The 14,436-nt window shown below is 40.7% G+C and overlaps 1 protein-coding gene across 1 annotated transcript in view; it reads right to left on the reverse strand.

Moving 5' to 3' along the window:
- Nucleotides 1–3,659: 3,659 nt before the first annotated feature.
- SETBP1 (SET binding protein 1) overlaps nt 3,660–14,436 on the reverse strand; it is a 425,952-nt gene continuing 415,175 nt past the window's right edge. Inside the window, exon 6 of the mRNA XM_004380894.1 lies at nt 3,660–9,042. Coding sequence (XP_004380951.1) covers nt 8,423–9,042 — 620 coding nt within the window. The 3' untranslated portion in view covers nt 3,660–8,422. The remainder of the gene's footprint in view (nt 9,043–14,436) is intronic.

The raw sequence follows: 14,436 nt of genomic DNA on the forward strand, positions 1-14,436 counted from the left end.
CAAAGCACATTTAGTTTTTTATTTACTTTCTTTATCCTTTCAGAGGAAAGCTTATCATTTAAGAGTAGCCAAGAGTTATTAGGACTTGTCTAAGAGTGTAAGTTCAAGGAAGCCTTGTCTTTCTTGCTGTCTTATATCTCTGGTGCCTGGCAATGTGCAGGCACTGAATAAATAAATGAATGCATGAAAGACTTGATTCTAATTTTTTGTCATTGTCTTCTTTCGTACATTCATATCTATCAATTGTATTAGGATAGGATAGAGGACGCTGAGGTAACAAATATCCCCAAAATTTCATTGGCTTAACACAATGGTGGGGAATAAAGTTAAAAACTAAAGGTGGGACCTGTTTGGCAGGTACACAGATGAGAACTGGAGACTTTTATACATGGAAAGCATGGCAGAGTTCACTGAGAGCTTAACCCCTCATTTTCTAGAGCAGGCAAGTGAGACTTACAGAAGCTTTGCTTCTGGGCATGGAGTTCTTTATTGGCCAAGCCAGGAATACAACCAAGGTCTCTTAACTCTTACTCCAGTGCTCTGTCCACCTAACAGAGGTGCGTTAAGTGTTAAGAAATCAAGTGCAATAATGAGAGAATATGTGTGATTTCTAACTCCTTGGTTTTAGCACTTCTCATTTGTCGCTTCCTAATTTTACTAATAGGAAGAACAATTTGGAGCCAGTTTTTCCTTTAATTAATCCTGGAAATAAAAGCCCTCGTGACACTTTAAGACAGTGTATCGCCAGAGCTTTATAATAATTAAAAATCTGGATATTGGCATTCCCCCTAAAAGTGAAAGTATTAGTAATAACAAACAATGGAGATATGCCTTGGCATACCACCGCTTCCCACTTTCCCAATCGCTTTTACATCCATTCATTGGGCCCTGGTGGCTCAATGGTTGAGAGCTTGGCTGCTAACTAAAAGGTTGGCAGTTCAAATCCACCAGCTGCTCCTTGGAAACCCTATGGGGGCAGTTCTACTCTGTCCTATAGGGTCGCTATGAGTCGGAATGGCCTGGATGGCAATGAGTTTTGGTATTATTTGACCAATAAAGAGTCTTTTAGGAGCTTGGGCAAGTCCTTAAGCTTTTCACATCCCATTGTCCTTACTCCTTTTGGCACCTGTGGCAGGTTAACATCTTTGAAATGGTAATCGATTTCCAGCACTCCTGCTCCTGCATTAGTCCCTCCCCTGTATAGGCAACTAGGCTGGTTGTGCTCATTCCCTCAGGGTATGTATCTGACAGCAGAAGCAGAGAGGAAAAATTCAAAAGACATTTCTTCCTGACTTTTGAGTTTCAAATGTCTAGAAACTAGAGAAATAAAAAGGATTTAGGCATAGAGAAACAATTAGGAAGGAAGTTGGAGCAAGGCTTCTTACGGCCCCCTCCTCCTTTCTTTCCCTCCAGGCTAGAAAAAGATTCCCTGTCTCTGGAACTAAGATTCTGCTACGTTGGTGGAATGAGGTCTTAAAAATAAATTAAATCGAGCTTCAGAAAAAAAAAATTAAATGTGTATTTCTTCCACCCTTCTATTTGTGGACTGAGATTCATACCAGCTACACGTATGGACACATTTGACTTTGCCAAGAATCTTTGTCAGCACATTGCAATTCTACGGAATGATTAACCCCCCACAAAGTTGAGCCAATCCATTAGGCGGCAACAGCTTTGTCCCTGAGTGAGGAGCTGGCAGGAAGAGATTAGGTGGGCTCTCGGAAGTCATTGCTGATTTCAGAAATACTAAGGTTCTAATGAGTGTGAGTTAGAAAGAGGACTATATAATGCTTTAAAGTTTTCTGGTTGGCTCAAGATGGCTAGCAGAAGGGAGGAAAAAGGGGGCAAACTACTTTGTTAGAGTTTGCTAAGTTCTCTGAGTCTCGGGAGACTTACCTAAAGCACAAATGCTCCAACCATCCTGCCATATAGTCTACTCCTGAAGTCAGTGGTGTCACCAGGGTTGATGTCACCCAGTGCAGGAACTCATGGTGTCACCCCGCCCCATGCTAATTACCACAACATTATAGCTAACACACCAGAAAATTTGATAAAATCGGGGACTATCAAAACATCAGCAGCAATGAAAACAACAGCGCATTTGTAGTGTGTGTGTGTGTGTGTGTGTGCGCATGTGTGCGCGTGTGTGCGCGCGCGCGCGTGTGTGTGTGTGTGTAGGTGAAACCACGTGACTGGAAGCATCTTTGTAACTGGGTAATAATGACAGCTCTGACCAGAGCACATTAGGAGGTTCTAAAAGTAAATTAGCATAGAGTGTCAGCGTAGTAGGTATATTGATACATGTAAGCTGGGCTTGTGAAAAGTTTTTTTGTTGTTATAACTATAGGGATATTTTTATAAAAAATAATAAATTTCTGATGAAACACTGCAAAAAGTTTTATAGACAGTCATTTTGGCGTCAACCCCTCTGGCAGTGTCACCCAGTACCACTGCAAATCCCTGTACTTCCATAGTGACGCCACTGCCTGAGGACTTCCACTCATTTTACTGAACTTCCATTATTCTGCAAATACTGAAAATCATAACAAATGTCACACTGGGTTAGAGTGACAGTCAGGGGTGAGCAACTGCTCATAACATCTACTACCTCTCTTGTTGGCTTTTGGAAGAGACATATCAGAAGGTAAGACAAAGAAAGTAGGCAAGTAGGCAAACACAATTGCAACAGGATGGGTAGGAAGGGAGGGAAGAAAAGTGCCAGCCTGGGGGCTTCACCCTTCTTCTGACATCCCCTCACTCTTCTGACCATTGCCATATTCTGTTAGAACTGCTAGTTCTGTTTTCAAATGCAGGCCTTGTAAATTCCTGGAGAGCAAGGCCTGCCTAGTCCTGAGCAATGCCCTCAGGGTCTTGCTCAGGCTGGTAGGAACTTGGTAAGCAATCAGTAGCTATCTGTGGTTAATTAAACAGCCTTTTCTATTACTCTAGTAGGGGTTTGGTGGTTCACGGGTAGAATTCTTGCCTTCCACACAGGAGATGTGGGTTCGATTCCGGGCCAACTGCAGCCACCACTTGTCTCTCAGTGGAGGCTTGTGTGTTGCTATGATGCTGGCACTTTTAGACTAAGATGGGCTAGGAAGAAAGGCCTTACAATCTACTTCCGAAAATTATTTAATGGATCGTAATTTCCCAATCCCATTGTGCATGGGGTCACCATGAGTCAGAGGCCGACTCGATGACAGCTAACGACAACAAAATCATCACAAGAAAACTTTAAGTCTAGCCAGGGATCTATTATTCAGATGTCTGGCATATCGTCTTGGGGGGAGGGGGGTGGTATTTAGCAAGAAAAGCACTTACTCTCCATCCATAATGCTCTTCTGAAAGTTTAAGACAGCATGGGTCTTCAACAGCCTACAATACCTTTGGTTCCTTACAAACAAGATCCAACTGCTGCTATGATTCTGCCTTGGCTTTCTGCCTGGTTCTGTAATATCTGAGCAGTAAACCAGTAAACCATAGAGTCAAATCGTACCCACAATGTACTTCTCAGAGTCTTGCAAAAGGACAGGAGTTTGGATAGAATTTTCTCAATGATTCTGCACCCAGTTGGTGTGAGCAAAGACCCCCAAATGCTATTAAACTCCTTAGCGATGTGAACCAGATGGAAAATAAAACAAAAGAATTCACAACTCATGTTCGACTGAATTGAATGTCTTTAATTTCACACAATGAATAACATATGAATAGGATTAACTTTTTTTTTTTTTTTTTTTTTAATAGTTAAGTGCTCTATACTGTGCTAACCTGATCTGGTAGCGAAAAAGACTGAGCTTTCTTTTAGAAAAAAATGTTTAAAACCCAACATCTAAGACCATGGAGGAGCATGACAGTAAAGCATGCCAGATGTATCTACGCCTCAAATAACAGCAAGTCCATGTTCATTTTAAATGTACAAAAATGCTTTATGAATAAAAACTGTTACAAAAAGAACATTTCAAACAATGTACAATTTTTCTTGCCTCTATATTCAATAAAATACAAATACATTTTTTGTTCTAAAATATGTTTACATACAATCAAAGTAGAACATGCAAATTACACTTTAAAAAAGGCTTTTAAAAACCACTTATGAATACAAACTAAAAATTAGCCAGCACGACTTGTAAGACAATCTTGTGCCCATTTTTTTCTTTTGAAATATATATATACATATTTAACACAGCATGTGCATTTATTATTATTTAAGAAATAGATTTTTTTTTAAAAAAGGAAGAAAAAGAAAGACACCAACCTAGGGTGGAACTGCCCTTCCATGTTGACCAACTGGCAGCTCTTTTTCATTTTTCCCCTTTAGTGTTTATTATACCTGGGCAAGTGGGCAAGAGATATCCAGGAAGTTTCTTCCTTGGTTGATATGTGCTTCTAAGACTGTTCCCCAAATGACTGAGCCCAACAGGGAAGAAAGACTCATCAGTGGGGCAAACTCTCTAAGAAACAAGAGGCAGGGGAAGCCTTGTATTGTGGAAAGAAACTTTAAGAAACATCGAGAAAATGCTACGGTATATTACAGTTCGAGTCTCTAGGCACTGTGATGACATTATCTGTAAGCTCTGGCATTTGGACCATTGTGATACCATAGGGTAGTGTTGAGAAGAACATCTATATTTATCTACTTTTACATAATGAGAAGGACTGAAAATCTTGCAACGTAACACCTAAATGGCTTTTGAGGCATTTTGGCTTCTGCCACCCCTTCTCTCTCCATGCTACAGTTGGCATTTAAAGGCTTTGGAAATATATGTATAGACTTCAGACAGTTCCCAGGTAAATCTTCCTAGCGGTAGGGAAAGAAAGAAAATAGTCTCCAAAAGCTCATTATCTGAATATTGTGGGGCAATAAGCTATGAGTGGGATTTTCTACTTAAGTTCTAAAACCAAATCCTTTATGATTTGCATGTAGTACATCACCTTATACTATCTTCTGTCACCACTTGTTTATCGTATTTATAGACCCAGTAATGTGCAGAACACAAATTCCGACTGCCATCGAACATGGCTTGCCACTCCGGACAGCAGCCAAGTTAAAATGCTAATCCTTTGTCAGCCCTTAGTCACCTTCTCTGGGCTGTCAGTGGCTGCTAGTCCCGGTCCTGCCAAATCACAGACCAGCCCCTGACGTCGTCTCCTTTCCATCAGCTTTATTCCTTGGGTTGTAGCCAGAGCTGAGCTATTAGAGGAAGTCAAACTGTTGAGATCAGAGATTGAAAAGCAAGTGGCCTCTCAGCCACTTAGTAAGGAGGATCAGAGGTCCATCACCTTCGGGGACGGTTTTATATCTAGATTTCATCCTGCTCAGACACCCTATAGTCTAACTGGGTTCACCCGTGCTTGCTGAAGACAAGTATTCCAGGATAAACAAAACAAAAACAAGGGGCTTCTCTTGTTAAGAAGTATTATGTGGAGCTGTATACGGAGTCTTGTGTATCCCAAATGATCTCACCACTAAATAAAAATGCAGCCACAGAAGGCAGTGTTGTATGGCCAAAGACCTCTGTAATCCAGGTCAGGAGAGCTGGGTTTTCATTTTGGCTCTGCAAAGAACTAGATGTGAAACTAGCTTGGCCCAATGTCGGGTCTTAGTGGGGGAGGAGAGGCTAATGGAAAAGGGACAGTTGGGGAATAAGAAGATGGTTGTACCAATGAGATGAGTCGAGTTAAAGGAAAGCAAAAGGAAAAAACAACACAAAAACAACACAAAAAGCTGTTCAAGTGATGGACTTATTTCCACCTCCAAGTGGCTGGTTAGCATCTTTCAGCTTTGGTCCTCTGCAGTTTTCTAATCTATTCTTAGGGTCATAAATGTAGAGGATTTGCATTTAACTCACATGAAAAGCATACTCGAATTGACATGTAAATTGCAATGCTGCTATATTTCTCTGCGAATATTTTTCATTGGTTTGGAATTTGTAATGTATTCCAAGGTCATTTGGAATTTCTCATCTACTAGAGGTTAATGCCAATTAAGCTTTGGATTCTCTTTTAAGAAGCGTGGGGAGCACCGGTGTGTTCTCTTGTGTAGAAGGTTGAGCTTGCTCACAGACTTGCTTGGGGTGACAGTACAACAAGGGAAGCAAGAAGGACGAAAAAAGGAATGAAGGAAATGAGTTTCAAAATCCAACAGGAAGAGAAACTGCTTTATGGCTTATCTGGAGTGAAAATGGTCGCTCTTTCATAGCAATGGCGGGGTGAGCGGGGCTAATTTAAGCCTTCCTCTCGGATGATTTTGGAACCATTCAAACACGGCTTGGGGATGACAAATTGAAAATGTATGGTTTGATTTTGCTGTTCAACTTCTGTGAAATGCCAAAGGTCAACCGAGGTCACAAACTGAGTATCTAGGATATAAGCTTTAAAGTACAGGAGATTGCAGTCCTTTAAACTTACATATTGCTAGGATTAAGTGCGACTGACCTGGTGGGCAGCAAATGATGAGAAGTCTACAGGGACAGTACAGAATAGGACGACTATGGGTAATTTCAACCAACTGTTGGTGCCAGGACAGAGCAGGGATGTTAGCCAAGCATATTAACTTGGGATTTTTAAAATTTAGTCTCATAGATAGCCCATCCCTTATTCTCTTAATGCTCCCAAACAAAAATCCATCTCTCTACAAGAAAATAATGTTATGTTCTGAAGTGATAATACAATTTCCAGCCAGTTCCAACTTCCTGTAAAGAAACTTAATTTGGACATAAACCAGATACTCTAATTTCTATTAGAAAATTTAATTCTCTCTCTCAGTGTCTCTCTTTTTATAATTGACCATGGCAGCTGTTTGATGTCTTGGGGGAGGTAAGGGGAGGAGTGAGGGAGGAAATTGAAAATGCTTATTTGAAATTTCCACATCTGATTTTTAGAAAACTTCTACGGCAATGGAATAACTTCATATTCATTTTCAATCTTCGTAACATTTTTTACTTGGGCTGTGAAAATGGATAATAGAGATGGAATATCTGTCCACACTAAACCAATGGCTAGAGTACAACTTGGATGAGAAATGTACAGTTGAAATTGACCATTTAAAAGACGATTTGTCACACACAGTTTGCATCCATGCAGACTGATAGATTTATAATTACATTATGTACAAAAATGTTTCAGTTTATTAAGGCAACCACAATTTGGATTCTTTGTCCAAGGTGGCTTGATATAATTGGAGTGGTGATACCCTTTGAGCATTTTCATTTTTTTTTTCAGATAAGAACACTTACTCCCATTTGCTTTTAAGAAATAATTATCAAGAGATAATTGGACTTCTGTCTTTTTGTTTCCTTTTATCAATGATCTATGATAGTTAATTGTATTAAAAAATCACATACCAAGGCATTGCTAGACGCTTGTCTTTCTGGTGGGCCTAGGGTTTGTTTTTGGTGATTTGTCAGTTATTCCATTTGCTGTGCGATATGAAAGCCATTTTATTCTACCTAGTCTCTGCTGATATGTTTTAAGTATAAAAATAACCTGGTTGACACCTGGGTCAACATATCCTCGGCTGCTCTGATCACTTACTAAAAAGGTCTATCAATATTGAGTATCTGTTGCATAATGATTGGGGTTCAAAGCCAGGTTCCTTGGGACAGCATGCCAAGGGTAAATTTTCCAACATAGGTTAAGGGCAGGTTTACATTATTTAGGTGTGTACCTAAGAAAAAGAAGGCAGCAGGTAGGTTAATGAAAAGGTATGTGGAAGTACAATGGGCAAAGGAAAATGGGTGATGCTGAGTATTAGCGTATGTGTGATAGAAGAGGCAAACAGAAGAATATGAATGCATGTCTACGGTTGTCTATTACTACAATTACACCTCCTGATTCCACGATTCCATCTGAGAAACTGTATTGTTAGCAGGAAGATTTGGGTTACTTGTAGATGACGCTGGTGCCCCAAAGCCTAGCAGAGCTTTAAAACCAAATGAAATGAAAACCAATTAAAGGAAACTGGGTTACAACAAAGCCGGTTGCAAAATCTGCACCTTTTCTCCCCTTGGAATGTTTCCTAATAGAGGGTGTTTCCCTTTGGATTTTCCTGGCCAGCAAATGAAATGGGATCAAGTGTGCGCCTTGGATGCTGTCGCTCAGGTGGCTACTGAGGGTATCACCTGCTCTCTCCTCCTTGATGGGTCTTCTACTCTCCGGTAAATGATCTAGCAATACTGAAGTGCTGCTTGGTTGGGAACCGCTGTAACGCACAGATAAGCTTCTTTTGAAGGTGTCCCTCTCCTTTGCTTTCCCAAGAGCTCCTGATGGCTCAACCCCGTCATCTGGACCAATTCTGCCTGCCCATCTGCGGGAAAGAAGGGCATTGGTGTCCCTGCAGCGGGAATTCCGCTCCCACCCCGGGCTCACTGCACTTCCAATGTGTCAGTCCCCTCAGCCCCAGGTTCAAACGCCCAGACGCACCCTAAGGAAGCACATCACTCTCACTCCCTCGGGATTTTCTCGGCCTTTTGGCCTTCACCTCCTCTTCCTGGGGAAGGGGCTGCTGCGGGGGCGGCTGCTGCGGGGGCTGCGCAGGAGGCTGAGGTTTGTGTTTCCTCTTTCCGCCTCGCGGGGTCTTGGGCAGAGGAGGGGGTGGGGGTGGTGGGGGGGGGGGTGGGGGTGGGAGGGGCGGGGGTGGAGGCGGGGGCAGGGGCGGGGCCTCTCGGGCCATGTGGATGACCGCTTCGATGGTGGCCATGATGGTGTCTTGGCTGGCAGCTGGCTCCAACACTAGTGGGCTCAGGCTGGGCTTCTGACCCCTTTTGCTGGGGAGGTCGATGCATTTTTCCAGCACTGGCATTTGGTCTCTGGAGTCCTCATCGAACTGGGTGGGCTGCTTCCGGGGACGCCCTCTCCTCTTCTTGACAAAGTTGTTGCCTGTCTTTGATTGTCTCTGCAGCCGCTTGGCCTTCAGGATCTTGTTCACGTGGTCCAGGTTCTTCTTGGTGGACAGAATCTTGGTGTAGTTGCACATCTTCCGCACCTCGCACTGGATGGCTTCGATCTCCCGCCTCTTGAATCGCTTCTTCAGGGAGGAACTGGCTGCAAGAGGGGAAGAGAGAAGATATTGAGTACAGGATGCAAACTGCCGTAAATCTAGCCCCTTCGGTGGTAACTGGTATTGTATTTGGCTGTAAAGAGTACGGAGAATTAATGCTGTGGATATAACTCAGTACCCGGTATTTATTCTTCCATTTTATCACAATTAAAAATAATAAAAATAAACACTGGTTGAATATCATGTGTGCAAAGCATTTCTATTTACATTATGTCAGTCCTCACAGCAATCACATGAAATACACTTACTCCTATTTTAAAGATGTGGAAACTGAGGCTCACACCGTTTAGGTGACCCACGGGAAAGCCATGGTAGTCAATGGCGAAATTACAATATAAATTTTGCTTTTGCTTTTCCTATTAGAGTTTTTATTTTTTATTCACCCCTCTGACATTTGATTTGATTCAGATTTGCATTAGATTTTACTTTATCTCTCTTTTTATAGAAGATGTAGAATGAATAAAATGACATACAGCCCATCGTATAAAGCAATATGGAAATTCATATGAACTACCAACCTAGAAAGGGGCCCTGATGATGCAGTGGTTAAAGCGTTTGGCTGCTAACCAAAAGGTTGGTGGTTTGAATCCACCAGCTGCTCCATGGGAGAAAAATGTGGCACATTACATACAGCCTTGGAAACCCTCTGGAGCAGTTCTACTCTGCCCTATAGGGTCACTATGAGTTGGAATCACCTTGACAGCAACGTGTTTATCAACCTAGAGGTCCCTAGGTGAAGCAAACAGTTTGCTCTTGACTGTTAACCCAAAGGTTGGTGGTTCAAACCCACCCAATGATACCTCAGAAAAAATGCCCGGCAATCTGCTTCTGTAAAGATTACAGCCAAGAAAACCCAATGGCGCAGTTCTACTATGTAACACATGGGGTCTCTATGAGTCAGAAATGATTAGTTGATAACAAGTTTGTTTGTTTGTTTAAGTCAACCTAGCAGAACAGATGTATCAACCTAGCAGAAGAGATGTCTTGATTTGATCTAAAATATGTAACTGAACCTAGACAGAGGGGAGGATTACTTCCTCAGGCACTATAGTTGGGATGGTACCATCTCTCTCTATTTTTTTTCCCAATATTCTGGACTTGTCAAATTGCCTGAGGATGTTCAGTTAACCAAGTCCCCCTTAACTGGTTCATCCTCTGTGGGCCTCAAGGGAAACATCAGCGAAGTGTTTCTGAATCATTTACACTCTTGCTACTGGGCTGTTGTTTGCAAAGAGCTCTCTTCATATCCTGGTGCCCAGATGCATCTGTATTTTACGAGTCAAACTTCTCTTCTCAGAAAGTCCTGTACTGTTGCACTAAATGGCTTCAGAACTGCTTCATTTTGAAGTTCAGACACCATAAAGTGTGAATGGCTTCAAGACGGGGCAGACCTTTCCTCCTTTAGATCATTCTTCCTCATTGTGTTGTTCATGAGTAGACACGCATGTACACATACACACACACACACTCACACTCGTACTTTCCTGACCCGTTTCCACACAGCCCGCTCCTTCTGGCCATTTAGAAACTTAAGAAGTGTGTCCTCACTTAGCTCCTTGCTGCTGTGATTTACCCTAAACGCTTAATGCTGAAGAAGCCCAAGGAGACGTTGACCACTCCTAAATGCTGTAGGCTTAAGGGGAAATGTGTTTCATTTTAGCATCTTGGTTTGTTGTGTCATCCATTATTTTTCCATCTACTAATGGAGAAGAGGAATAAATATGTCACGGGAGAGGAGGAAAAAAAAGTTAAAACATGAAAATCACTCTCACATATTCTTTGGCACTTCCACTTCATTCTTTCCTCTGCTTTGCCCCATTTCTCCCTCGTGCTGTGTCCATTACACATCTCCAGGAAGGTTTATTTGAAATCATCTATGCCACTTACTTCATGGAATGGGAAGCTCTGAGTTCCAGAAGCCAGGGCAAAGTATTATCGCTCTTGGCCAAAGGTCTTGTAAGACTTGCTAAGCAATGAGTAACTACTGAACGATCTTTAAAATAAGTTATAAAGATCAAAACAGAATGAAGCCAGAGTGAGATCTGGACTATAAAAATAAAATATTTTATAGTTAGTGTTAAAGAAGCAAAAGGTTGCTCGATTTTGAGTTCTCAGATGCAGAGACCAAATCTTGTCCATCTTTATATCCCTCAGGGGCCTAGAATGGTGCCACATACATGGAAGGGATTTACATATTGTTTTTGAAGACTCAAACTAATCATTGCTGTCTTATAGTCTTGTTCTCTAAATTAATTATAGTTTGGATTTTCTAAGTAACCAATGCAAATACTGTGACAATAAGAGTTAGCATGCCTTCATGTCAGACAAGTAATTTACCTTGTCCACAGTTCAAAAGAAAATGAGAACTAGCCAGAAATACTCCATGAAACTTCTAGCATTATTCCAAATACAGGCTCTATTTGCAGTTTACTTTCGCTTTAGTTTATACCAGCCTTGGGAAAAACCAAACCTGTTGCTGTCCAGTTGATCCAACTCACAGAGACCCTGTAGGACAGAGTAGAACTCCCCCATAGAGTTTCCAAGGCTGTAATCTTTACGGAAGCAGACTGCCACATTTTCCTTCCTCAGAGTGGTGGGTGAGTTTGAATCACTGATCTTCTGGTTAGCAGTCAAGTGCCTAACTACTGTGCAACCAGGGCTCCTTTATACCATTCTTAAAGAAAGAAGCCCCGGTGGCACAGTGGTTAAGTGTTTGGCTGCTAACCAAAAGGCTGGCAGTTCAAATCCACCAGCTGCTCCTTGGAAACCTTATGGGGCAGTTCTACTCAGTCCTATAGAGTCACTATGAGTCAGAATTGACTTGACAGCAATGGGTTTTTAGAGAAAGAAAATGCTATGTGATATCAATAAATCATTTTGGGCAATTAGTCGGCAATATTTGACTGAGTCAAGCACGATTGAAATATTTCATGAGTTGGAGGTCATTTTGGAATGTCTCTGTAAGTGTTTTTTTCTTTATAGAGTAAAATGCATTAAAAAAAAGAAAAAAAGAAAACAATTTTGAAAAAGGAAGAAAAAACTTAGTAGATCATCTCATATTTAGTAATTTGTTATATGCTGCATAAATTTTTATTATTCTCACATTAAAATGATTATGAAATAAAAAATGCTGAGTAGTGTAAACCTACAGAAAAGTACTAAACAAATAATCAACTTCTGTGTACCCACCATTCACATTTAACAAAAGTACACTTTTTGTCATATTTGCTTTTTTTCTAAAGAGAAAAAAAAAAACAAAACGAAAGTATACTTTCAGTTATTACTCCATTCCATTCCCTTCCATTTTCATGCTTGTATTTATAGCTGAACTCATATTGGTAAAAATGTAAAAGCGTGAAACCACCTCATGTTGGTAATGATACGAGAAACTGGGAACTCTTTTTTTAAAATTTTATTTATTTTGTCTAGTTGTTGAGAATATATACATACACCAACAGTTTCTACAAGTACTGTTTAGTAACACTGATTATATTCTTCAAGTTGTGCAATCATTCTCACCTTTCTTTTCTGAGTTGTTCTTCCCCCATTAGCATAAATTCATTGCACCCTAAGGTTCCTATCTAATCTTTCAAGTATCAGTTTGATCCCATATAGATACTTCTTAAAAGAGTATAATGCTCAAGGCAGATATTTTTTATTAATTAAGCTAAACTACTGTTTGGTTTTAGGATTTCAGGGGACATTTTTGGTTTAAGGTTAAAGATTATCTCAGGCAAGAGATATCCCAGGGGTTCATAAATCTTCATGGCTCCAGGAAGTCTGGAGTTTATGAAAATTTGAACTTCTGTTCTGCATTTTCCCCCTTTTGATCAGGATTCTTCTATAGACTCTTTGATCAAAATGTTCAGTAAATGGTAGCCAGGCATCATCCAGTTCTTCTCATCTCATGGCAAAAGAGGTTGTTCATGGAGGCAATTAGCCACACATTCCATAACCTCCTCCTACTCCTGACTCTCTGATTCTCGCTCTTCCTCTGTTGCTTCAGGTGAATAGAGACCAATCGTTCTGCCTTGGATGGACGCTTGCAAGCTTTTAAGATCCCAGGCACTATGCAACGAACTAGGAGGTAGAACAGAAGCACTAAATATCCTGATTAACTGGGATGCCCTATGAAACCGTGACCCTAAACCTCTAAAACAAGGAACCAAATTTCATGAGGTTTTTGGTTGTACATAAGCAGCCTCAGTAGCCACTCCTTTTTTTGGTCCTTGTTGTAACTATATCTATCATACAACTTTTGCCAGTTCAACTTTTTACAGGTGTACAACTTACTGACAGCAATTAAAATAATCGGCTGTGCAACCACACCCTTAATCAATGTGATCTCTCAGTCACCATTAACACCCCTTTCCCCCCCACCCCAATAACCAATAATACACTTTGTTTTCAATACATTTGCCTTTTCTTGCCTTTTTACATAAGTGAGATCATACAATATTTGTCCTTTTGTGATTGACTCATTTCACTCAGAATAACTTCTTCCAGCTTCATCCATATTGTAGCATGTATCAAGACTTTATTTCTCCTACTGGCTGAGAAGTATTCCATTGTATGTATGTACCACATTTTGTTTGTCCATTCGTCTGTTGATAGGCATTAAGGTTGTTTCCGCCTTTTGGCTGCTGTGAATAGTGCTGCAATGAACGTTCATGTACAAGTCTCTGAGTCTCTGCCTTCAATTCTTCTGGGTATATACCTAGGAGTGGAATTGCTAGGTAATATGGTAGTTCTATTTTTAGTTTTTTAAGGAACCACCACACTGTATTCCACAATGCCTATACCATTTTGCATTCTTACCAGCAATGGGTAAGGGTTCCAATTTCCCCACATCCTCGCCAACATTTGTTATTTTCTATTTTTTTTTTTTTTTTAAATCTTAGCCATCCTAGTGGGAGTGAAATCGTATCTAACTGTGGTTTTGATTTGCATCTCTCTGTTTCTCTGATGGCTAATGACGCTGAGCATCTTTTCATGTGTCTGGTGGCCAACTGAATGTCCTCTTTGGTGAAATGTCTATTCAAGTCCTTTGCCCACTCTATGATTGGGTTATTTGTCTTTTTATTAAGTTGTCAAAGTTTTATATATATTCTGGTTATTAGATTCTTGTTGGATATATAGTTTCCCCCAGTTGGTAGCCTATCTTTTCACTTATTTGGTAAATATTTTTGATGAACAAAGTTTCTAATTTTTTTTATTAGGTCCTTTTTATTTTTGTCTTTTGCTGTTTATGCTTTTCTTATTATTAGATAATCCATTGTTAAAAGCTAGGCCTAAGCTTCCTCAGAAAGCTAGAAATAGACATACCAGTCGATCCAGCAATCCCACTCCTAGGAATATATCCTAGAGAAATAAGAGTC

Source organism: Trichechus manatus, unplaced genomic scaffold, assembly GCF_000243295.1.
Source record: "Trichechus manatus latirostris isolate Lorelei unplaced genomic scaffold, TriManLat1.0 scaffold00078, whole genome shotgun sequence".
NCBI lineage: Eukaryota > Metazoa > Chordata > Mammalia > Sirenia > Trichechidae > Trichechus > Trichechus manatus.